At 39.4% G+C, this 26,030-nt stretch overlaps 1 protein-coding gene across 6 annotated transcripts in view; it reads right to left on the reverse strand.

Moving 5' to 3' along the window:
• Positions 1–26,030, reverse strand: part of LOC105205369 (RNA-binding protein Musashi homolog Rbp6) — a 594,533-nt gene that overhangs the window by 164,261 nt on the left and 404,242 nt on the right. For 5 of the 6 annotated variants that reach the window (XM_026130366.2, XM_026130364.2, XM_039452221.1 and 2 more), the window contains one exon: positions 10,039–10,131. In XM_026130366.2, coding sequence (XP_025986151.1) covers positions 10,039–10,131 — 93 coding nt within the window. Of the gene's footprint in view, positions 1–10,038; positions 10,132–10,302; positions 14,054–26,030 lie in introns of those variants that run through there. The other variant, XM_039452223.1, reaches the window with a different exon arrangement.

A 26,030-nucleotide genomic window follows, 5' to 3' on the forward strand; every position in this document is an offset into this window, starting at 1 on the left:
AAGTTTTATTTCGCATAAACGTGTTAATCGATTGCCCGCAGAACAACATGAATATTTTCTCAGTTCAAGTAAGTCAAACAAAGCGCTTGTGAAATATTACACTGCTCGCGCAATGGGGCAATGGGAATCTTCCTCTATGTATTACTTCGGCACAACTTTCGGTCACGATAATAATTACGGTAATTACAAGGGCGAACAAACGAGCGGCCTCGCCTCGCCTCAGCTCTCGCGCGTATTTAACGCAGAAATAAGGGAACAAAACATGCGGGTTTAAAACGGCACGAGTTCGGCGCTAAAACGATACTTCGCCTGGAATTGTTCGTGTCTGTTCCATGTTCTGGAACGGTCGAGCAAATACCTACTTGCGCAACACAGACCAGTGTTGTCTGAGAATGTAAATGGCCGCCGGTTTACGCTCCACTCAACCTCTTTGCAGGAACAGTGCTCGGATTTAAATCAATTCTAAACAGATTTCGCGAAACCGCGATATAAAATAACGCTCGGTAACTTAGTTCGGTTTTACGTTAAATATAACGTAATCTTCTTAACTCAGAGATAGGTAAACAAATAAAAGCACCATAAAGCGTTAATCTTCAAAATGCCAAATCCATTATGAGATTCCTGATATTGCTTCATTTCAAACAATATTAGCAAGCTTAACTCGTTTAGCTTGCTACGAACTACTGACAAAATTCAATCAATATCGATGGAATTGTGGAAAACTAACTAGTACAAAACGAAAAATGAAAAATAAACTAAACTACTTCAGTTATAAAATGAATAAACCATGAAATATATTTTTTCAATTTTAATATCTCTAAATCTGAGGCAATAAACAATATTGCTATCGGATTATGTATAAATAATCGTCGGTTAATGTTAGAGCCTGTGGTAAAAATAAAACTCGGGTCAAAATAATTTCTAAGCAAATATCTCACGAAATCCCGAAATAAAATAATGTATTTATTAATATTTTTTAATATTACATCATTTTAAAATATTATACTATTTTTCTCCAGTGTTGCAGAAATAGATAAGCAAATGCATGCGCCAGAAAGCACCGCTAATTTTAACCTTTAAACCGTAATACCAATCTTACAAATCGCTATTTTTACCTTTCAATAATTTGCTTGATGTCCACAAAAAGCTCTGAACCCATATGTCATCTATTCCTACCAAACATTGCGATGGCTCCGTTGTCATTCACTGGAAACGTGTAAATATGGGACGATTGAAAAATGTAGTGATCACTATCCGACAGACCTGGGTTTACCGTTCACGTTATTTTTATCGCAGTATTGAGCCTTTATGTATTTCCTCATCTATGTCTTATTGACACATTTTAATTCTCACTTTAAAACATCTTTTTCCGTTTCCTATTTAAAAGTATTTAAAATAATTGAAAATACACAATTTTCATTATAGCAACTTACAGAATTAACGGAAACGTGTTAGCGGTCTGTCAGATCGCTGTTTACCAATAATGTGATATTTTTCGAATGTTACAGTTTGATGGTTAAAAATACTAAATTCAATATAGAATTCTTAACTTGCTGCTCGTTTGTTTTAATTCAAACACCAATAAAACAAATATCTGATATATTGCAACACCAATCAATGAGAATTGACATACATAATATGCAATGAAAATTCAAAGTAAATAATTGTGATACCAAATAAACGGTAAGGATTATGAATACCAGCTAATTATAATAATGTACGCAGATAAATGAATAGTGGCGTATTTACATTTACGTAATTACCGAAATCATGAATGCGTTAATCAACGTGACTAATGAATTAAATCCTAAAGCTCGAAAGAGATGCAATCGTAAAGCGGAATTGCGATAATTAGGCAACACTCAATCTCGCTCCGGAGAAAGAGGCGCGATAAATCAGCAAAACAGTATTTGTTGCACAATGATCTAATGCGCCGCTCACAGCGTATCGATGTTGCCGATACCATTATATTATTTGTTTTACACTTTCTGTGTTCCCACATGTTTTGGTAATATACACGTTCGCATTTCGATACGGTGTGCTAAGTGCGCACGTAACAGATCGGAGTCTAGAAAATATTGTTTCTCCGCGCTATCTTTTCATGTAGTTATTCTTGTTTTCTTTTTGTCGATTTATCTGTCTGTTTATTCTAATATTTTTTTCTAATTTCCTATTATTTTTTAAGTTGAAGTAATTAATGAATAATAAATAACAGAGATTCGTAAGCCAATGGCAATTAGCGCAGATTCTATCGTACTCTCGTAAAATTTTCACAGTCGAGAAGAGACTAATAAAGCAATTCTCTCTCTCACACACACACACACACACACACACACACACACACACACACACACACATATATATATATATATATATATACTTCTGTACTTGTCCGTTCTGCCTCTTGTAGTCACGTGTTTCAGCACGTATTTTTTTTTCCTTCCTCTCTCGGAATGCCTCAGCACACAGCGCGTGGTCTGCTGGTGATTAGCGTGCTCATTACGCTCGACGCTAATGATGCTTGCATCGTCAGACAAAAGCTGCGTGTAGCAATCGTGCGACGAGCTTATCGGGGAGGAGGGGAAAAATGTCTCTTGAACCGAGATGTATTCTGAACGAAATCGATATAGGATGGCTGTCATAAAATAAATGAAGAAAGCAATGAAGGCATTGAGGCAAAGTAAATTTCTAAAATTATTAACACTACAGCGCACTCAGCAGATCTAAAGGAGTTATTAAAACGCCGACACGTTCATCAAAATAGTAAGAAATATTGCGACAACTTGTCACTCCTCTTAAATACGAATTAGGTCACTCCAGACTGGCTAACCAGTAACGAAGTTCTAAATATAATGAATATTAATTATGAACGCAAAATTCAGTACGACTTAACGCAGACGAAAATACCGCCCTGTGAATGTGATACGAGCATGAAAATGACGTATGTAACAAGGTAATAAATTATCATCTGCTCGGTGGATTTAAGAATTTCTCGACTGGGAGCATAAAAATGCGCGGGGCACGATTTGTGGGCGACGTTAAACTTCTTCTCGTGACATGCGCGTGATGTACGATTCGCCTACGAACCGGCCTCGAGAAAACGGGGCGCACTCGAGTCGGAGGGAAAAAGGGGGAGGGCGAGAGAGCGTGATCTCTTTTTCAGGGGCGGGGGGGGATAGAGAACGAGACGCGTCGTCCACGGCCGTGCCGAAATACGGGGAAATTAATAAATTGCTCAAACTTAAGTCGAGCGTCTCCCTTCTCTCCCCCTCCTCCTCCTGCCTCCTCCGTCCCTTTAAGTGCCGGAATAAAGGACCCTCATAAATTTCATTCCGCACGCCCGAGCACCCTCGCCCGAGCGCGAGAACGGGCGTCGGTTCCCTTCATCCCCGAAGAAGGAATGCTCCAGCGCGCGCGAGCGGCATCGCGTCGAGCTGGCACCCGCCATTCGAGCCTGAGAAATTTCGAAAGAAGAAGCGGAATTACACTCTCTCGACTACCCCCCCCTCCCTCCCTCCCTCTCCCGTTCTTTCGTCGTCACGCCCGCGAAACGCCCGAGATATACGCCCGTCTGATAAGCGCCATAACGTGATATACGGCGGTTACGTCGCGACGACGGGAAAAAAGCGCTCGCGAAGTGCTGTTACGCGACTATCCGCCCGTTTTCCCTCTCTCAAGGCAACTAATCCCCGGGTATTTCCGCGAGCTTAGACGCTCGCACGAGAATTCGCTCTGCGAAAATCGAGTCGAACTTGGTGCATTTTAGGATACCAGCGAAAAAGGATAACTATTGTCAAAATCTGATAGCGCTTGAAGTAAGTGCTTGAAGTAAGTATTTCCCAGATACTCGGCTCTTCTCGACTATCTTAAGTGATTTTAGGTAATTTTAATAACGTAACTGATAAATCGTTCTGAGTGAGATCACTTTTCAACTAGGCAAATGTGGAAGATAAAAATAATTCAGTGGTCCAATCTCATTTAATTTATTCATTTTTACGCAGAAACTTGGAAAATATCTCTCTCTCTCTCTCTCTCTCTCTCTGTCTCTACAGAGACACTTAATGACATATTAAAACTAAGTGAATAAAGCTATTTCACAGGCGCGAAATGAAGAAGACGCTAATGAGGTATTTTTCGCACTCAGTTTACTCTTCACTGTTTTGAGAAATAGAAACGCACGAGTTTTGCATTAAAAAGTGAATTGCATTGTAAAATATTTAGAAAAAGAAATGAAAGTTAAGATGCTCATATAATCCACCTGATACGGCTTAGCAGGCGGCTTTCTCTGCTATCAGGCGGGATTTGCATCTGGAGAAGCTGAAGGATGTTGACATTTCACGGTAAGCGATCTTTCCGCGCAAATAATGGCCGCTGCATTTCCAACCGGTCGGGATGAATGGAATCGGGGATATAAGGTCGAGAAAGGGGTACAATGGGCACGAGCCTTATCAAAGAGCCTTAATTGCATTTTTATCGGGGATAAAAAATGAAGCATGAATCCGACAGCGCAGTCCGGGTACCAACGTACCCGACCGGCGTAGCTTTCCCGGTTCGCGGATTGGCCGAACGATGGTGATGTCGGCGGATATAGAATAGGTGACGGTAGAGTGGTGGCGGCACGAAGGGGACCGGCGGCACGGGGGTTGCAGGGGAATGAATAGCAACGTGAAACAAAAGCACCGGGTTACAAATGGCGTGTATTCGCGACGGCATTGTTTTAAATGGCTGTCAGACGCCCGGAATTTATCCCGTTTTGCTACGTGACAAGCGCCATTAAATTTATTTATTCAGCCACGCAGTCGCGCAGGGTCGCAGACGCAGGAGAACTCCCAGAAGTCCCCGGGCCCCTCTGCCCTCGCCAGCCACTCGCCCTGTGCCCCCTCTTTCCCCTCTCCTCTCCCGTGTTCTACAGGTGAAAACGAAACGGCGAACGAATATTGGAAGCGTGCGCGCGATTGCAAGTGATGTATTGTAGACTGTGGTAATATTCTACGCGAAAAGGAACAAAACGACAATATTCGAACGTTGGAAATATTATTTACCGACGAATATACAAGTTGGCGAGAGAAACGCGAGCGGGCGTAGAATGCAAAAAACTGTTTATTGCGACCTTGACTTTTGCTCATAAACGGACGTCAGGCTATAATGTAATTAACCGAGAAACAAGTGGCCTTAAATATTGCTGTTTTACTGAATTTATTAGGGTTTAAAAGGCTATTAATCAGTTCGGGAGATATACTTTCCGATTTCGTTTACTCTAGCCAGAGAGTCAAAAATAAAATTTATAACGATACTGGCAAATATCATTTTTACTATTTAATTTCACTGTCTTTACTTCAAACAAAATTATTATTGAATTTCATCATGTGCGAGCATATACGAAAAGGTGACGTTGACATTGATTCGCAAAAACCTTCGATCCTAAATATGATCACGTCCGATTTAATCAAAGTGATAAAGTTAACGCGACAAACAACTATAGAAAAGCACATTATTTTGCACTTTCAAAATAGAACAACCATCAAAGCTCTCAGGACTGTCATTCGCGATCACAAGGGTGCAGTGATTACCGGGCACTCCTCGATATCTCAACGAGCAAACTTCATCGGCGGACAGATCAATGAACGCCGGTCGTTCCCGCGGAAAATTTGTCCCTCGGTGTGAGAATGAAATGCGGCGATCGTTGCCGGTGAAAAGAGACGAGCCCCGAACCGGTTCCAAGGTTCATATTAATTCTTAATTTCTTAATTTCAAGTCGACCGTTAAGTACGTACAGCGGCAAAGAGTCTTCCATCGACTACCACCGCGCCGCGCCACGCCGCGCCGTTTCCCCTTCCTTTACCTCCTTACCACCTCATCCACCCTCGTTTCCGGCTCTTCGGCTGCCGATGAAGGAAGAAGGAAGAGAGGGGGGGGGTTGAGAGCGAGCGCAATTAAGCTCTCGCTCTCTTCGGGGATCCATTCATTTTTCAGGTAACGTCGCCGGACGGCCTCATCTAAGTTTTAAATCGCGTGCTGGCGGCGGTCTACGATACGCGACCGGCCTTGGATGAGGGACGGAGGAAGGCAGGGCTCGCCGTCAATTTATGTATATCGGGCCGAGATTTGCATTCACGCTAACTATTATACTCGACTCTTTCCCAATTCTAACGACGACAGCGGGTTCTTGTCACGTAGATATTTGTTAACATTGGTGTGCGTAATCTAGCCTATAATAGCACAGAAACCTTTTATTTGCTTAAACTTGCCTTGTAAGACAGCGTCTACGCTAGAGCCATGAAGATGTCGGATAAGCAAAAATTGAAGCGGTAAAAGTCAAACTGTCAAACAATCTTCCTTGATGCGGAAAGTTTGAATTGCTCTGTACTTACGATTGGCTTAACTCGTAAAAAATTTTTTACATTATTAAAATAAAAACTTATTAAAAACTCGTTTATTCAATGCTTTTAACAAAAAGATTGCTTTCCTCTTTCAAATAAACGGCCATTTTAAATGGCAGATTTACTTTTGAATATAACGCTTTTCCAACATAATTTAATCAAATTGAGATTTCAGTTAATCGAGACTGCGAGAGCTCATGGATTATGTAAAAAAAAAAGTTAAATTATTTGAATAACTTATTTAAAAGAGAACTAAAAAAAAAAGTACGAACTAAAAGAACTAATACTATATGTACATAAAAAATATGCACGAGTTTCTCAGCTACGGATACATTGTACGTGTGTTGGAGCAAAAAATGGTAGCCCCTGAAAAGTTTCATAAGCTGAAACATGCAATGAGTATAACGCATTTCCCAGCAATGCCATTAGCTTTATCAGTTTCCTCGCGGTGTAGCTATTTCGACGGAGCGATCTCCCGCTTTCGCGCTCCCTTTCTGCTCTCGTGCTTTTACGAAGCAAAAGTGGAATCAGATAGGTATTGGCGAGATGGAGCATCGGACTGGCCCGAGGAGACCGGCGCGCGATACAAGTTTACGGCAAAGACTCGCCTCTCGTCTCTTGTGTATTTACGTTCCCGACACGAACGTGACCCAATGGTCGAACGGCTCGCGCCAGATCGTCGACATCTGTTGGTAGTCGTACCGAAAACAGAACATCTTTTTAGGCCGTTATCAAATGGAAATTTTGAAACACGCAAATGGTAATTTTTCGCGTGATACGAGCACGTGCGTACATCGCCGAGCATTAACGAACGCGAAGGCGTAAATATGAAACGTGAAAGCCTGATAAAACAGTCGTAGACGAGTCAGCGAGCACTTTGCCATACGTGAGAAAACATACTCCGATCATACTTTGCAAATGGCGCGGTTCTAAATTTCCGCCCTTCACTTTTGTTCGGCCTCCAAAGTCGTCCAAGTGTGGATGCAGCACGATCGTGCATGCTCATCGTTAGGATGCACGTGGGCGTAGACATGAACTTGTGTACGCTCACGTGTGTGCTCCGTACGTAGGAGTCGAATTCCGAAATGGCGTCATGTACGTCCGCCAGCGCGCGCGTTCACGCCCGATGGTATCTCCAATGTGGGTCACATACATAGAAGAGAGAGAAGTCCAGCCGCTACGAGCCGGAAACTCTGCATTCAAAGCCGAACGAAGGACTTTCGGTGGAGAAAGAGAGAGAGATAGAGACACGGGCGAAGCACAAGAGAGAGAGAGAGAGAGAGAGAGAAAGGGTGGAATTAGGAGTAGGTTCAAGATAGAGATAACAGGAAACTCTGATATCTCAAGTCCATTTCTAGCTCGAGCCACGAGTCGCGGACAAACGTGTCGTGCGCCCGACTTCTTTTTCTTCTCCCTCTTCCTTCATTCGCCGACCCTACTCCACTACCCTCGATCCTTCGAAACCACATCGTGTCACCTGAGAGCCGGGCATATATTCCCTGCCGCCTGGGATCGACCAAGTTTTCCAATAAATTTCTATATCCGCCGGCTGCATCTGCAACGGACGACCCGGGACCGCCTTATTATGCGACCATTCGGCGACGCCGAATTTCCCGGTATCTCGATTCTCTCCGCCATCGATGATAAGCGGCATCGATTCTCTCCCGTAGACGATCTCGCTCCGCTTGTAGACTTTAACGTTCCGCGCGGTATGCATGTCTGACCGTGACAAGGAATCTGATTCATCGTAATGGAAGGACGCTATCGTGATCTTCATGCGTGGCGTACTTGTTTTTGCTGCGTTAGACTAATACCGGATGAATTACGGTTACAGGTTAAAATGTCAACTGTAAAATCTGTTTGCCACACGCAATCTGAACACGCCCAGAAAAATGATATTTTGCGATTGTTTGAACTGTCACGTTTGTTATCCTTGTACTTTTGATTTAACTTAGCGTCACAGATAATGAAAGGAATTTATTTATATTGCATAAAAACTTTTTTTTTAATTTTCCATTGTTATTTTTTACAACATGCGAATGTATACGTTTATTGAGAACTATCATATGATGAAGTATTAGCAAAACAATTGGCATGAATTTCTGGCTTGTCGAAAATAATGCTCGTATTTAACTGTAACGGTTAAAGCTGTAACGATTCTATTAATTTTACGATACGGTTTTAGCCCGGAAACGAGATAACCGAAAACTTCCAACTCAATAACTATTGTTCCATTCTGCTTATTAGAATCATTTATTATTACTTCCTCGTAAAAAGTCATTTGGTGCAAACGCGTCGAAATTGGAATCGAAGATCGCGCGTGTGTTCTATTTGCCGGCAATCTGAACTCGATGAATCATTGTTATCGAGATGAAGAAACCCGCACAATAATACGTTCTAAAGATTCTTCAAGAGCCGATAAAAGCTAATTAACCGAAATTCTTGTCTCAGATTTCCTAGTTTATAATCACGTGATCTCCCATTTGAAATGTCCACGCGAATGCCCTACATTCCTTTAGCTTTCCAAGTGGATCTTGTGATAAGATTGCTCTCAATTTTAAGGATACGTCAAAATCTATTGAGTAATATCTTCATTTTTAATGACACGAATTTTCCGTAGTATTTTAGTATCGAATTTACTCTGTTATTAAAACATAATATATAAAATATTTTGGCATTTGTTATCGAAAACATTAGTTTATATAAAATGGATCAAAAAAGTTACGATAAATTATTCAATAAATTTAGAATAAATTATCTCTTGACCAGACTAGACTTTGGCGGTATATGCTTAATATTTTTAACATTTTCACGCTATACTCGTGGTACAATCCTTAATTTCTAAAAGACGAGGTAAAAGTTAAATATGCAATTTCGCGATAAAGCGATTAACAAAGATCGATTACTTTCTGTAATCCATGAACAAGTTAGGCAACCAAAGAAAATGAGATCATTCGTATGGGAATAATATTATGTCACGCATTTTGAAACAATCCAAATAGCGATACCTCGATATCACTGTTATGAGCCATAACGATCAAAATTCATGGGAACTGCAGCGAGACAGAATTGTCGTCGCACGCCGTTGACGTCGTGTAAATGGAAATGAGTGCACTTGTTCGTCCAAAAATCAATAGCGTTCCGCGCGAAATGGCCAATAAAATATGCAAAAGTACTAAACAATGTAAATCCCATGAATCACAGTCGTCGACAGTGCCGCTCGATTTTGCGACACGAGAGGAAATGGTGAGGATGTGCGATACATCGATAATGTAACCAACTGAAATGATAGTCAATGATATTGCTCTCGTTGCCCGTGACTCCGGAACGTAGCGATATGTTACATAGTAATGCTGGTACACGCGATTAATTTTATATAAAAGATTTAATAAATTCTAAACAATATGAACTCTCATAAAGATATCTCTTGAAAAATATAATTAGAAATTATAATCACATTTCAATCTTTAACATGGCTAGTTATAAATGTGACGTTTACTCAAAAAATACACGTTAACAAAAAAATCGTACCTCTTTTTTTTTCGCTCAATATCTTCATTAAAATTTTATTAAAATAAAGCTTGTGAAGTTTTCAACAGTTTTAACTTTGCAGTACGGGGTAGCGTAGTAATATAAAATTTTGAATGTTTGTACTTACCGGACCGAATTGTTCGAAGTAATTTTTGACGTCCTCCAGCGTCGTCGGCGCCGATAATCCCCCGACGAATATCTTCTTTGTCCTTGTCACCATCTATAAAAAAACAAAGAAAAAGGAGATATTAATTTATATATTGCAGTAACTATTTTTAAATTGAAATAATACAGTTTTTTTTGCTAAAAATGAATAAAAAATAATGAGTAGTAACTCGATTAACAGTGTTCCAGGAAAGGAAATAAAATTTTTAACACGATATGATCGTACCAGAAGAATTGATAAGGATTTCAAATATGAATGATTTGTGTCTGGATGCGCTATGACATTTCCAGGTAGACTCTTCCCCTAGCGGTGTTCTTGCCGTTGCTTTTAGCCTTCCATACCTGTCTTACTATCGACAGAAAAGTCGTAAATAATCGACACAGGTGCATTATTAACAATTCAACTTACGCTTCAATACAACATACCACTACATAAGCACGGAAAGAAAACACTCACTATGTTCGTTTAAAATAAAATTGTAAAAATACATAATGGAACGTACAAGATTTTTCCCCCTTAACGACCGTGGACTAAAGAAGAAAGTGGAAAGGTGTGGAGGAATGTTAGCAGATCATGCTTTAAGGAGTGAAACCTAAGAATGGCGCGTTAAAGGTCATGGTTGAAAACGGAAAAATGTTATTAGGTGCTCGCGTTTATCGCAGATTCGTCTCGGATGTGCGTGTCGTGAATCAAAAGTAAACGCGAGGAAGGTATGTGCGACAGGGAGCAACGTTATCGCTCTTTTACGATTGTTCGTGGCGAATCCGAAACGCAACATCGGATCTTGCATTCGATGCGATTACAGGCCACGTACGAACCGACGTCTCCGATCTCCGATATTCCTCGCGTCTTCCCGACAGATATTGAACGTCACTACCCACGCATCGGGTACTGCATGAACCGACGGATATCAGTGTGGTATGATAATATAACCAATGAATTAGAAATGGAGATCGCGAGAAGTTCGATTAGTATTTAAGGACTGTCTAATCGATCGCACACATACACACACACACACGTACAAGCACGCGTCACGTGCATAACGGTGAAGCAATAAAATGCACTGAAAAATAAAAATGTCTAATAATAAAATTTTTCCAATGAATTTTCAAGGTATATAAATTGAAAGAAGTATTCTTTTAATTTCTGTCCACAGTAAATAGATATATAAAACACTTGATGTTTATTCCTACATTTATTAAATTACATGTTTGTGGGTGTGTACGTACGCGTGCACGCGTGCGTGTGAATATTTATTTATAAAGTTTGATTTATTTATAGCAGATTCAGGCAAAGTGAAAACAATGGCACAGTGAATGCAATACGATCGTTAAATGTCTGATAAACATTGCGGAATTTGATAAAGAGAATTCATCGATTCCTCCGTGAAATCAGTTCCGACAAGGTGGATTAATATGAGAGGCTTAAGGGAGCTGAAGGGAAAAGAGATGAGAGAAAGGCCGATACTTCTAGTCTTGAAATCTTGATAATACAATCGCATTGTAATAAAGCCGCGGGCGGACGAGCCGGAGAATGAAAGGCAGGAGTCGAACATTTTACGGGCGGAAGTTCCATGCTGAGGAAAGGAAAGCGCGATCGGGGGTAGAAAGAAAGATGGGAGGGGAGAGATGGAGCGCGGCGGAAAGGGCGGAAGAGGTAAACTCTGGCAATTTCAGTGATGGCTGGGCTTAGACATCTCTATATCCGGTGAGTAACGCAAACCCCCGGGAGGACGCGAGTCTTTCCACCCGCGCTCCTCTGAACTCGACTCCCCTCTCGTTCCTCATCTCTAACCCTTCTTCAAAACCCCATGCAAACTCGCAGCTTTCTTCGTGCCGGCGTCCTTGTCTAGAAGGGAATGAGAGAGACAGGTTTCTCCCGCGAGGTGGGTTAATCAGCGAAGTGTATAAAGTCTCGAGGATAAAAATAAAACGGCAGGATCTTTCGAAAATTAAATAAACGATTCGCCTCGATTTCGTCGGTGAGAAGCTCATCGTAAGGAGAAAATAGCAAAGAGAAAAAGGGAGAGAGATATTCAGGAATAAAGAAGGATGTTATCATGAATAGACAAGGTGAGGAGAGAAGCGATGGAGGAAGGCGAACTTAAACCAAGGAAGCCACTTATTCGAATGAAACCGCTGCACCTCCCCTTTCTTTTCTTCAGTGTCGAAAGTGGGAATTCGGCTTTCCTTGTGTTCTCCACCGACAAACGAAATCCAGCTTTACATTTTACTATTGCCAACCGCATAATGAGTGCAGTGTCGTGAAAACTGAGTAGACTTTTGCCGAAATTTTCCATCTCCAAGTCCTCGTTTGTTGTACACGACGAACAGTTTTGATTAAAAAAGAAAGCAGAATATGAAATAATACGTAATGATTAAAAGAAATGCTTTCTCCTAATGCTAATATGAATGAAATTAAAATAAATTCTTACACAGCTTGTTTTCTTATATACAAACAAGTGTTACAAATGTCAATTAATTTCTTCTCGGAGAATATACCAACCCTCTTTTACATTTTTAACACGCGGTATGAATAGACAACAGACATATATCAATTATCGTGCATTGGAGTAACAAATATAAGTAGACCAATAAAATAAATGAACTTTAGGTGTGTTAAAATAATAAAATTGCATTTAATATATAATAAACTCTGGGATGATGTATGTTTCGACTTATTAAGTTTTCGCAAACCAATAATACAATAGTTACAATAGTTAAAAATAAAATGAATAAATAAACCGCATAAAACGAAGATTGTGATTAAAAGTCACGAACTCACGTAACGAATGTACGTCAGAACATTTTTAGTCATTTAACAAGTTCAATTTATAATGAATAACGTTGTGATGGTAAAAATACAAATTTAATAAAAGTTAATATTAAAACAAGTCACATCATTGATTTTTCGCATTCGAGAATTAATATTGAGTTCGATATTGACGAGATATATTTAAAAACTGCTGTGCGATTTACGTCAATGCATTGAATGCTTTAGTCCGTGGAAATCGACTAACGCTATGTTAATAATATTGAAATTAGACGCCTAGAATTTCCTCGTTTTATTGGCCATTTTATTTCGTTTATTTGTACGGCCATATTGGTTACATTGGATTATTACAGAATAAATCAGCACACATTTAGCTTTAGATTAAACTAGAGTAGAAAAGATCAACTAACGGAGTAACCGGTCGAATTTTCGTAGCAAAGGCACGCCGCGACGCAAACAAAAGATGGAGTCGCAGACGACGACGAAGCGGACCGCTTCTCGCCGCGGTTAGCCCGACGAAGAGGGAAAGGTGGAAAAATATAAGTCACGCAGGGGAGAGAGCGGGGCCCCCTCGGGTCGTTAGCGGAGATAAGAGCGGATAGCGGCGGAATGGTAATGGAAACTCGGCGAGTTCCACTTATTACGCCGTAGCATTATGTAAATACCGGAAGGCTATTACAATTTTACAACTTACTAGGAGTGGCTTTATAGTTTCATCGCTCGAGGGAGGAGGTGGGCGAAAGGGCCCGCCTCATCCCTCTTTACCGACCTCTTGCTTTCCTCACTCGATACGCGACCACGTACATGTTTCTAGCTTGCCTTTAAAGTTTCCGCGTCTACGAAAATGAAATCGCTCCGTAGAAAGGAAGATGGAAGCCATCTCTGGCGCGCGCTCCACTATTTGCAGAAATTTAATATTCATCTATAATTAACGCTCTGTAGTGTAATACGACTCCATAATGATGTAAGTTGTTGTTTCACGTTGATTTTAAATATCATGTAATCGCCGTAATACAATGGAATTTATGATTTTAATTTAAAAAAAGCGTAATTTACGAAAATGAAATAAAACGGAAAAGCACATTGGTCACCGTTATCGCGCAAAGCGTCGAGCTTTATATTTTATTGCAACAATTGGCTCGTAAAATAGAAACTTCTTTCTCCGACAAATCAAAATTATTGTGTAACGCAAATTATGAGCAGGAACGCGAAGTTTGTAATAAAAGGCGCGCTTAATGGCAATGTACAGTTTTACAAAAAAAAAAAAAAAGAAAAAAAAGCAAAAAGAAAGAAAAGGAAGACGAGGACAATAGTCAGCGTGTCTTTTATGGCCGTCGGGTATTATCGTTTCACGTTATTGCGATGTATTCGTAAATGTCATAATCAGTTCCACGTTTTCCACTGCATTTATCTCCCTTCCCCCCTTTCCCAATGAATACATGGAGGGCTGCAACGTTAAGAAAAATATTAGAATAAACGTTAATCAACAGCGTCGTCGTCCGCGCTTTTACCTTCATTCGCGATCATTTTGAGAGCTTAATCGTGCGTCCCGATGAGATCCCGCGAATTTACATAACCGAGAACGTCCGAGATCGCGCGCAATCCGCCAGTAGTGCTGCACGGTTTTTAAGTGAACGCGCAAAGCCGACACGCGCGTTATTAGATAGCGCCGCGAGATGTATACCGTGTATTACTTCGTGTTGCACATAGAGCAACGCCGTAATCGCATTAAGCATAATATTACGAAAATTTTGCATTTCGCTAAACGGTGCTAATGCGTTACGCGACATAACGGAAGACTCGAAAGAGAGAAAATAAAATAGTGCAAACGTCCATCGTTGCGAATAAATTATTGCTTCCCGTTGTGTCATGTATACTATCAATTTAGCGACGCAATGGCTTTTGGTAACGTGTATCCATGGTTGAATAGCCCATCTGTATTATTACATCGCAGTACAGCGGCCAATCAACTCAACTTTAAAATCAATAACCCCAACGCATTGCAAATATTACTTTGTCCACTGGGTCCCTTTGGCAATCACGTATGGATATGGTATCGATAATGTTATATTAATGGGAATGCATAAATACGATAGAATAAAATACAAACTAATTTTTAAGGCTGTTAAACGAAAGAATCGATTTTCTTATCTAATCATTTTAACATAATTTTTCCACAAATATTTTAACTAACTTTCGTAACGCTGAACGTTTTTGCAAATAAATCTCAATTATAGTCATCTATTGTTACACCGGCTTTATGGATGCCTATTATGTAATTTTCTCGTATAGCACACGCGCGTCAGTTTAATATCTAATTGTCTGCTAGATAGCGTTAAAGCACTTTCGAACCAGGATAAAGGCGATCAAAATTGCGTAGCACAGAATGATTCCGCATTGTCGCGAATTGAGGTCACAGGGACGAATAGGGCAAGGATAAGGTCGGGAGAGAAGGATACGCGGAGATGGAGAAAAAAAAATGGAAGAGGGAAGGAAGAAAAAGTGACGGAGGGATCCCAGGACGAGGCTCTCGCAACCCTCGGGATGATAACCGATTCGCCTGGCCTGTCCCTCGCCCTTTCGCCCTACTTTTTCTCGAGCTAGCCCAGTGCCGCAGAATCTATAGTCTTTCTTCCAACCCTTCTGTCTCCCGAGCGATCCATCCCCGCGTTCTGAACCGCTCAGAAAGAATTAATCCTGGCCAACCCGGAGACTGCGGTCCCATCCGTTGTGGATAATGTCACTCGCTTTTGTTCTTTGACGTACTTGAGTTTCATCCTTTTACCGAGCCATCTCGATTTTACCTCTGTTTTAATGAAATCATTTATACGGGAAAAGACGAAAAAAAGAAACGTTTATTACTAAATACATGTAACTCGCTGGATCTATTATTTAACTAATATATCAAACGCTATATTTATATAACTTTGCACTATTTTCGCAATCACCTTGCTTCGAATAAGGTAGCTGCCTATTTTTTATTTAGGCGGATTTTGCCGTGGCGACCGTGCTGTGGCAATCTCTCACAATCGCGACATTTCACGATTTAAGTTACCGGTCATAAATAGCAAAAGGGGTTACGATGGTGGTAGTGAGGTGGGGAAGCACAGGAAGGAAGGGAGGTTATCAGTAACCGAGCGGTAGGTAAGGCGCTCAACGTCGCTCCATAGCTCGGAGCATCGCTATCGCGTTGTCCAGCCCTGACCCTACCTTGCTCTAACTCTGCTCTCGCTCTAGCTCCTCCTGCTATAGCACGATCCACGAGATGCTCGCCGCAGAACGTGCTCTCACGTAAATTATACGCGCATGCCTCATCCTACGTTTTCCGGTCGGGGAATATTCCGAAAATTCCACCTCGCCTGTATCAACGTTGCTGCGCGTCGATTTTGCGAATTTAGAAGAAGCGAATTCGAAGCTTTCGTGACTGGAATTTATAATTTTTTTAGGACGTGCAGAAAAAGGTCCGTGTCATAGCAAAGTGGCCAGTAGCTATACTCCGATTGTTTAATTCATACATAATTTGCTGTTTCAAAGACTAACATTGTGGACTTAGAGTTAAGATACTTACGATAATAACTTTGAACCTTAAATACTTTGAACCTTGAACGATCATAAATATTAATGTGCAAAATTATGCATACTCTTATTACGGAATATATCGACGAACGTTCAATAAGAATGGAAGGTCGAGCCAATAAATTGCCGGACCGAACGTTACATATACTAGCACTCGTAATCCTAAATCCCACCCATTACATCCTCTGAACGACCGCAACCTACCACCCTTCGGCCACTATTCTGACTTAAACTGTTTGAGTTGCGACTTTACCGGATTACTACGGAATCTGCCAAACCCCTTCCTCGTTCGAGGAGTTCCAACCCTAGGTGATTATTTCGAGATCTCCCTACCTTCGTGTCGCGATATTCAAGATTATGTTTGGAAAACAGAAACGCCTGAACGTAATGTTAACAATAAATTACATCGCAGATATTGCTACTGATAAATCAAAATTTAAATAAGTCCAAAAGTTGCAATAAGTTCGATAAATTAAAATTTATTTTCACACAGAAAATACAATCACATAAATTTCATCGGAGTTCTCTAATTAATTAAATTAATAATTTACGTTAAAAAAGATGGAATTACAGTTTTCAGAATATCAAGTAGTCACTGATGTAATAAAAACAAGTTAGATGAGAAACGTTATTTCTGATAAAAGCCGAGTAAAGATTTTAGGATAAAAATTGCGTGCAAGGCTAGTAAGGACTAAGAGTTTTCCAAAGTCGTTTGCGTCGTCAGCAAATTCAAGCGGAATCTTGAAATAAGCAACTGCCGTAAAAAAAATGCGCGCGAACAAGTGCGAACTCCCGTAAAAGAATTTCCAGAGTAGCCATTCGAATTTCTTTCCAGGCTCCGCGATAAATGTACTTCCGTTATGCACTACCTACATAGTATTTTAGCACATTACTCTAACCAGATACACATCTGCCATCTATAAAATGACTGGTTTAATGAAGAAGTTTCATTCGTTTAGTGAAAAATTTTTCTTTTCATAAAAAACAGGCATAGTAAAAGATTTGGATTTAAAGAATTTACCATTTCATATAAATATATGCAAGTTTTTTAATTTATCGATTAATCAATTAATCATACGCAAATGCAGAGTAAAGTTGTATTTGCGCACAATGCGATTGATCGACCGCATATATTTAAAAAAATCGCGTAATATTTATTTCATTGATATAGTAAAATTAATACAGCAAATTAATGTAACAAGATAGATTAGTCACACAAGAATAAAAATCCGATAAACTCGATGCGTTGTATGATATCGCGACTGTTCCTTCATTTTTACGATTTTCCGAATACAAAGACGCGGCGAGAGGGCAGAGATTTCATTCTTTCAATGAAACTTAATACCGGTGCGTTCGGCTCGCGCATGATACATTTATTGATCCTGTGGCATCAAACGTTTACGAGTTGCTCTTTGAGGGCGAAGATGAAAGCGCTGACGCTCGACAAGTGCACGCCAGCTTAAGCGCTTCTCTATTTCTGCCCGCGCCTTTGATGCGCATTATCAGGCCTTCTTGTTTTATTCGGGCACCCGATATATCCGCGACCAACCTTTCAGCCCTAACGGCACGCCGATACTATGACCGAAGCCGCCCGTATTTTTAATCTGCTTCGGAATTATTTGTTGGGGACACATCGCGTTGTGTTACGCCTCACGAAATTCCGACGACAAGATTGGATAAATTAAATATTTCGCAGCGAAGCTTCAAACAAATTAATTTCATTCTTCCACCGAAGAATTCTTTTTCACTTTTAAAAAATTGTTACTAAAAAGTGATTTAGTATATTGATAAAATATACATTTATAATTTTAAGTTTTTAAGATACATATAATATACTTTATAATGTTGTATGCGTGATATTGAAATAAAATTATACGATCACTTCAAGTGTAATCCGTATAATAAATTTTAATGCAAAATACATAGTAAATGCATGAGTGCAATACATGTACATATGTATATAAATTAAATTCTCAAAATGCAATTTTTTATGTAACTCCTAAACTGGACTCTCGCACTCATTAATTTACAAAAATTCAAGGTTTCAAGAATTATTAAATTTATATGTGGGTTTGTACTATGTATTTGTAATGTGTGATGTACTTCATGATACGTGATCGCATTTATGATACATCAGGCAATTTCTACAAAATACTCTCTCTCTCTCTCTCTCTCTCTCTCTCTCTCTCTCTCTCTCTCTCTCTCTCTCTCTCTCTCTCTCTCTTGCCAAAGCAAAAATCCGGACTAAAGAAAATGGAATCCTATGATATCCCCATGACAGACTCTCTCACAGGCAGAGGACAATAAAAAGGGACTTGGTCTTTCTGGGTCCCGCAGGGTGCTTTTTATCGAGTCATGCCCGAGATTTCGGGGGCGCTCGTAAACCTCACCCTCCGGGATATCGTTCCCTTCCGGAGTGGTTTGCGAAATAACCGGCATTCAACAGCACGACGCTGAACTCGTCCGTACCGTAATGCAGTTTCGTCGACACGCTGACTATGACATTGGTTATGAGCGCGCGAGCCGGCGACCATAAATTGAGCACCGAAACGATCCGACCCTCGCGGGATCGTATTTAGAGTTAAGCGGCTTAGAGGCTTTCTTCCGTTTTGATTTAACAGTGGAAAAATGGCTTAAACCCCATTCGTACTATGCCGTGAAAAATTGCTGCAAGACTTGATAACCAACTGTGCAGTCTGTAACCCGATAAAATTTTTAAACTTATCTATCTCGTCGCAACAGCGCTGTCCGTTAGGTTGGTTACTGTCAATTATTTCTTGCACTCGACAAAATGCAGTTACACAAAATGAAATCTTTAAATATTGGACAGCTATCATAATAAATTATCAAAATGAATAATTTATTCAATCGCTAATTATAACAATATATAGCTATTAACAACACACCATTAACAAACACACGTGTATACGCGCGCAAATACATATTAATAATCTTTTTATTGTTATTCATGACATTAATAATTATCTGAAAATTATTAAAATTTCAATTTCGTAAATTCTTATCGAAGAAGGATTAGCAATGAATGCAGCAATGAAGTTCTTTCATTCAAGTTGTATACACATCCATTCGTTAATCTCCGTTTCTTTTGTGCTTCTGTTCTTTCTGAGAATTTTCTAGACGATCGCGCATCTGAAGAAACTCCTCCCCCCCCCCTCTCTCTCTCTCTCTCTCTCTGTCTGATTATCCTTCTCTTTCTTTCAAAGGAGTGGGGATGTAAAAGGACATAATCGCGCATCTAAGCCGCCTGAGCACGTAGAAATTCAATAGCGATCTAAACTCAATCACCTCGGCCACGAGTTAGCACATTCATAGTAGTTTACCCTCCAGCTCCGCCCGTCAGTGCTATCCCTGCGAAAGGGCTGAATAGGACGTAAAGGCGGCTATTGTGAGGCACCATTCAATCGCCGACAACAGAAACACCATTAGGGGCAATGTACGGTGCTGCCAATTAAAATGTAGAGCGACAGCCGGAACGACCTTGTCTTGATTCGCATCACCCGACGGAATGTCGATGAATCAAAGCGCTAAATCAGCTGATAATACGTATCATTACAAAAGTATATTACAAAACTATACAAAAGTCATTTAAGGTAAGGTTTGATCTTTCTCTTAATATTACGCTCAATTTTAAAAATTTCAACACTGTGTGCGTTAATATTAAAATTTTTCAAGTAATAAGCAAAAGCCATTAAAAATTTATTTACAAGATTAGAATAATTAAGGTAATTCTACTAAAAATCACGATTTGTGAAAGTTCAATAAGCTTCGCAGTTGAATATTTTGATTCAAATTCAAGTATTATTCCTTTCCCTATCGTGTATTTAAATCTTTATTTTCATAATAAAATCGATCGAATCGAGTTTCTTCTCGATTTGCGGAGTCATTATTACATCTTCCAGGTCGTTCAAGTTTCAACAAGTTTCCTGATACGAACACAAAACGCGAACAAAACGAAAATTACAATATGGACGACTGCGGCACGGCGATACGCATCGACAAATAGCAAATCGGGTTGGCCGCGAATGGTTAAATCACCGTCGTAAACCGCAATTCGTGCATTATGCCAACGCGATTCAACGGTTGAATGAGGTTGGAGGTCTCTTAGTGCGGATCTTGGGTGTACCGCACGTGCGCCGGCAAGGGATTAATTAACGAATCGTGTACCGTGCACGGTCACGATGCGTGGCCGGATGTCTATGTTCGTCGGGACAGAAGCTCCAATTCTCGTCGGACTCGTCCCAATAACATATCGCGACATATAACACAGTACAATATTATTTCTTTCTTATGCGGCACCGTGTGTAACTCAATAATTTCCCCCCGGCACACAGTTCCTCGCGAAAGTGATCGATATTTTGAGAGCCAGGAGTCATAACAATAACTCAGCTCTGCAATCTTCGCGCATGATTCATTAGGGCACAGGCAGCCCAATTATTCTATAGTTCCCTTCAATTTATCTTACTTCCTGACTGCGTCGTGTTAATTTCCTACGGCTTTAAAAGAAACTCCAACGTCATTAGTCGTAGTTACTCGCTATCAGATAAAGTTAGCGTGTTTGTGTCATATGTCTGTTATTAGTAGACTATTAGCTATTAGTGTTCTTCAAAACAGTTTTGTAATAAAGGATACAGTTTTTGGAAGAGCAAGAATTGGGGTATAAATGTAGATATTGATTGCAGCAACATTTCGACACGTGGAGATCATTCTAAAATTAATGGGGATAACTGTATTAAGTTTGTGGCTATCTTGAGAAATGGAAAAATATAGATGATCAAAACAATCTAAAGGAAAACTTGTAAAAAGTATTGTTGATATATATATATATATATATTTAAAATGTAGAAGTTTTTTATATGCCAGTAATTTTTTTCAACACGCACATCAAGCTTTAATAAATTTATCGAATTGCTTCATCTCTCGCGACGTGTCGAAAGCTCAAGAGAAACTTGACAATCTTCGACCATCACAATTTTCCAAATTGCAATTAAGGCTAATATGCGAAAGTGCATACTACTTTAGAGCAGCGCGGAAAGCGCAAGAGTTTTAATTAATAACGCCAATATGCTTACGTGCGTTAAATATCGAATATGCACAAATGGAACCGTTCTCGACGTGCACAAACGCAATCTGCAAAATGCTCGCGAAAAAGTTAGAGAGACAAAGATCGGCAGACTGAAAAAGAGAGAGAGAGAGAAAATAGAAAAAATGTGCTGCAGATTGCGCGCATGCAAAACGTGTGCTGCAGTTGCGCGAAAATATTCGCACGTACGAATGCATGTGTACGCAGAGCGGTGATAAAGTAATCTACTGTCGTTATTGTTTGACTTCTACCTCGCTCTGTGTTCTCTCAGGTCCAGACCACTTCCGGGCAACGTCGTCAATAATTACTGCGAGATTGGCGTAACCGCGGAATGTACGCCGCAGCCATTCCGTTCAAGCGTGACGCTGTTGATTTTATTCATTTTATAATTCGCAGCGAGACGAATTTTTTAAACTTAATAAGAGATAATTTGAGCAAGTAATCAAATTATATGGTATTATCAAATTACTTCCTGTTTTGTGCTGAATCGAGCGATAAACATTCAGACAGAGATTAAAAAAAAGTAATTTGTCACATGATACACAAAACCATTATTAGATTTTCCTATTTTTCTTTTCATATCTAAAGAAAGCTATTGTTTTAAATAATACAACTAAAATTAAATTAGATTCAAATTAAAAATTTAAAGTTTGTTTTCTCGAGAAAGTTTAGTTAAATACGTGACTAAGCAAATGCTCGTACCAAGCATATGGTTAGGCTACGCGAGAGATGTGTCACTCTTCTCTCTTTTCTCTCTTATTCGCGTGTAGGTACGAAAACTAAGAGTTATTTGTGGGCACAAGATGCTTAGAAGTGGACACGTGGATGTTAGTGGCTTTTGTGTATGTGTCGAAGAGATGAAAGTGGTCGGTTTGAGTGGATCGACGAGTCACCTACTTTTACATCCCCGTCTGTTTATTGGCGGTAGAAGGGCGACCATGCATTCGTACGTCAAATCCTGGGAATCACGAGGACTGTTTCCGCCCCTCGGATTTAAAAGCATTCCGATGTAAACAACCGTATATTCGCGATGTTGACTACCTAATGTCTTTTTATCGATAAGACATTCATTCTTTCTATTCCATTGTAAACCTGCATTCGCGCTTCTTTTACTCTTGGAAGATCAAATCAGCGCTTGTAGAAAATATATTTATGATACGAAACTCACACATTCTTCATACATTCTTTATTCTTTTCTATACTGTGAATATCGACAATTTTTTAAAATAACCACTAAGATTGATTAAAACGGTTGAGCGCGCATGATTTCTTTCCCTTTTTTACATCCTAAACCACTTTTTTTATCCCAGATCTCACAATTATTTCGTATTTTTACATTTTATCGCGCTTTTATGTGAGTTTTTTTAAGTATCTCCCGTAAGATCTCGTCCGATGCTTTTAATTGTCTTCATCTTTTTCTCCTCCGTGCTTCATCTTTTCAAGGAGCGACCACCAAATCCGCTTACTCTCTTTACCATTCGCGAAACGAGCAAACCGGGCTTTCCTCGGAAAACGAAGTCCAACGTTCGCTGGACGATATAAAGAGCGTATCGTCATAGTCGTCAGGCCAGAAACTTTGGCATTTTGCTTTATATCTTGGTGGAGGAAAAGGCTTCTACATCGTTTCTAAGAAAAGACAGAGAGTAATCAAGCCCTGTCCCCGAAGGGCGCATCGCTGGCTGTGGGGAGCTCAGCGGAAAAATGACCCTCTGCGTTCTAACGCGTCAAACTTTAAAGGGGCGCAGTTTAGGACTCCGTTCGCGTAATAACGCCTCGTTTCGTTATCACCTCTTTAAATCCAAAACCTCTTTCGCTCATTGGCGTTTGCTAACTGAAAGATATCTGTGTGATAAAACTGAAGGCAAGAGACGTCCTACATTTTGCGGACACACATTCGTGCACTTTTCACTCGTTGAACTTCAATTAGTCGTGCGGCACTAATATAATACGACGTACTAATTTTTCTCAGGCCAGGTTATTTTTGCCATTGGAGGATATCGATAAAAGAATCGTTTGTTCGTGAACGGAATATTGATACTGCGGAAATATCGATAATTGGTTGAAATATACTGTGCCTATGATCATTGTTTGCGAGGTATTGCCAATTTTTACCATCTATTTCAGCGAAAAATAGAGGCTCGCATCTTTATGCTGGAAAATATTGATTTTTCTTTAGGGAAATGTCATGGCGGCACAATAACTATGTTCTGAGGATATCTATAAGCCGTGGGAAAATATTTATCTTTCTTATTCGCAAGTCTCACGAGTTACAGATCCATGCTCGTGATATTAAAAAGATATTAAATGTCTCGGACGGGACTGTAAAATCGTACCACACACATTCTGAAGTAGAGATTGTATTTCAGATAACGGTGAATTTTACAACGCGATGCGATATATGGGTCAGCGAAAGGGGAGGGTGTGAAGGTTCGTGGAGATAAGGTGGATGGATCGTTCGTGTGACAATTATCTCGCGTGACAATGCGTTACCGCAATTTCCGTTTATGCGGCAGAAAGTTTTAAGAATTTTTATTTAAATACTTCTCAATGATCGGAAAGTAACCTTGATATTTATATGTGTACATGTACAAGATAAATCCCCCGATTATAACATTGTATAACGTGGAGAGACGAAAATTGGACTCAAAAATTTGCACAAAATAAAATAAATATAATCGCTGTGTATTGAATTAGAGAAGAAAATTAAATAAATTAGAAAGAAGTAAAAGTAAAAAAGAAATATGAGTTTTTAATTAAAAGTCCATCACTCCTCTCGATTCCGTTCTGCAGTCGTGATACTTATAAACCCTTTACTCATCGAGCCAAATTAAATACAAAAGAATGAATACGTTAAGGAAAAGCGTGTAACAAGAAGCTTCCATGATTATAAGAAGGAAAACGAAGAATATAGCGAAAGTAAGGCGGAAATGATGAACATATCTCGTGATAGCTATTCATAGACGTATGTGATCGACATAGGATGATCATAAAACGACGGTTTGAAACTAAGAACGGCTGAAGAATCAATGCGGATAGCAATCGAGACGAAGATACGGCGAGGAAGAAAAAGAGACGGAGCGAGAGGCAAGTCCTGTTGGACGGCTGCCACAAGGCGCTTCGAAAGTAACGATCTCGTTATCGTTCCGCCTCGAGAAGCGAAGGACTTAAGATAATAAGTTTGTATGGGAGGGTGGAGAGTCCTTAATAAGAAACCGGAGCGCTTTCGCGCGCGAGAGGGAAATAGCGCTCGCTTACCTTGCCTCTCTCCACCGTCATCCGCGTCAGACCACTCAACTTATTAATTCCATTAATATTTCTTTCATGCGATTTGACGCACCGACGCGGCGAGATTATTAAAAGCGCGCGAAGGAACCGTAATACTCTTGCAAACTTTGTCTCTATTACCACGCGGTACTTGTTTAAAAAATTAACCAATTCTTCCGAGTATATCGTTCAGAATGCCACGCACAGTCAAACAGGATTTATTCCTTTTATCCCGCGATATCGTCCTCAATATCACCTTCGATTCGAAAATTGAAAAATATTTTTTTATCGGACACTTTTTTAGTTTCAATTATCTCATTTATATAATTTCATTCATAGAATATTTGTTACAATATAATTTTTTTCTGATTCTCATTCAAACTGTTTTGTAATTGTTAATTAATAAGTTAATTTATATAGCACATTGTGTATTATTTAATAATTAATCTAATATAGTTATAATAAATAAAAAAGATTTAATGTATTTTAAATAAAATAGAAGGCAAAATACAATGTAAGATAAATTTAATAAACTTGCCTTTATGAAAAGGAATAAGAATTGCTTTCAAATGCAATATAGAATAATAGCGATCCATTCGTAAATAATCCAAGTAAACTATTCAATAGGCTCAAATATGTACCCAAAATAAAATAAAATAAAATAAATTTTAAGTTTAGTATAAATAAAAAATAATATAAACGTCAATTTGCGCGGAAGCGTGCCCTCAGCAATTTCCAATGATTACATCGAATAAATTACTCAAAGTGACAAGGATATATAATAGCTACGATATTTTTTATAAAAAGGATTATTTGTATTGAAAGTTAAAAAAGAAGTAGAGAATTTCATTTTCTATTTTTCTTGTAACTGATTATTCGAAATAAATAAAGTAAAACATATAAATGGCATTGCTCTTCTTAACAAAAATGTTAGAACGTGAAATTAGACAATAGTAATTTTTGAATAATAAGATAGTTTAATGTCTCATTAATCTTGTAAATACGTTTAAAAAAAATCAACAGCTAACCGCATTAAACTTCATTTGATAACTGATAGCTAATGGTGAACGGAAATCTAGTTTGTCGCCAACGTCGTCGACACTTGCGAGAGCGAACCGTGCAAATTTGCCTCGAATATCATAGGCACATTTACGAGAAATATAAGATAGACGTCATTTATCTACGTAGGCAGAACAGAAGCGAGAAAGATTTGGAAAATAATAATAGACCTAAACGGGCG

The sequence above is a fragment of the Solenopsis invicta genome, chromosome 7 (genome assembly GCF_016802725.1).
Source record: "Solenopsis invicta isolate M01_SB chromosome 7, UNIL_Sinv_3.0, whole genome shotgun sequence".
In the NCBI taxonomy this organism is placed as follows: Eukaryota; Metazoa; Arthropoda; class Insecta; order Hymenoptera; family Formicidae; genus Solenopsis; species Solenopsis invicta.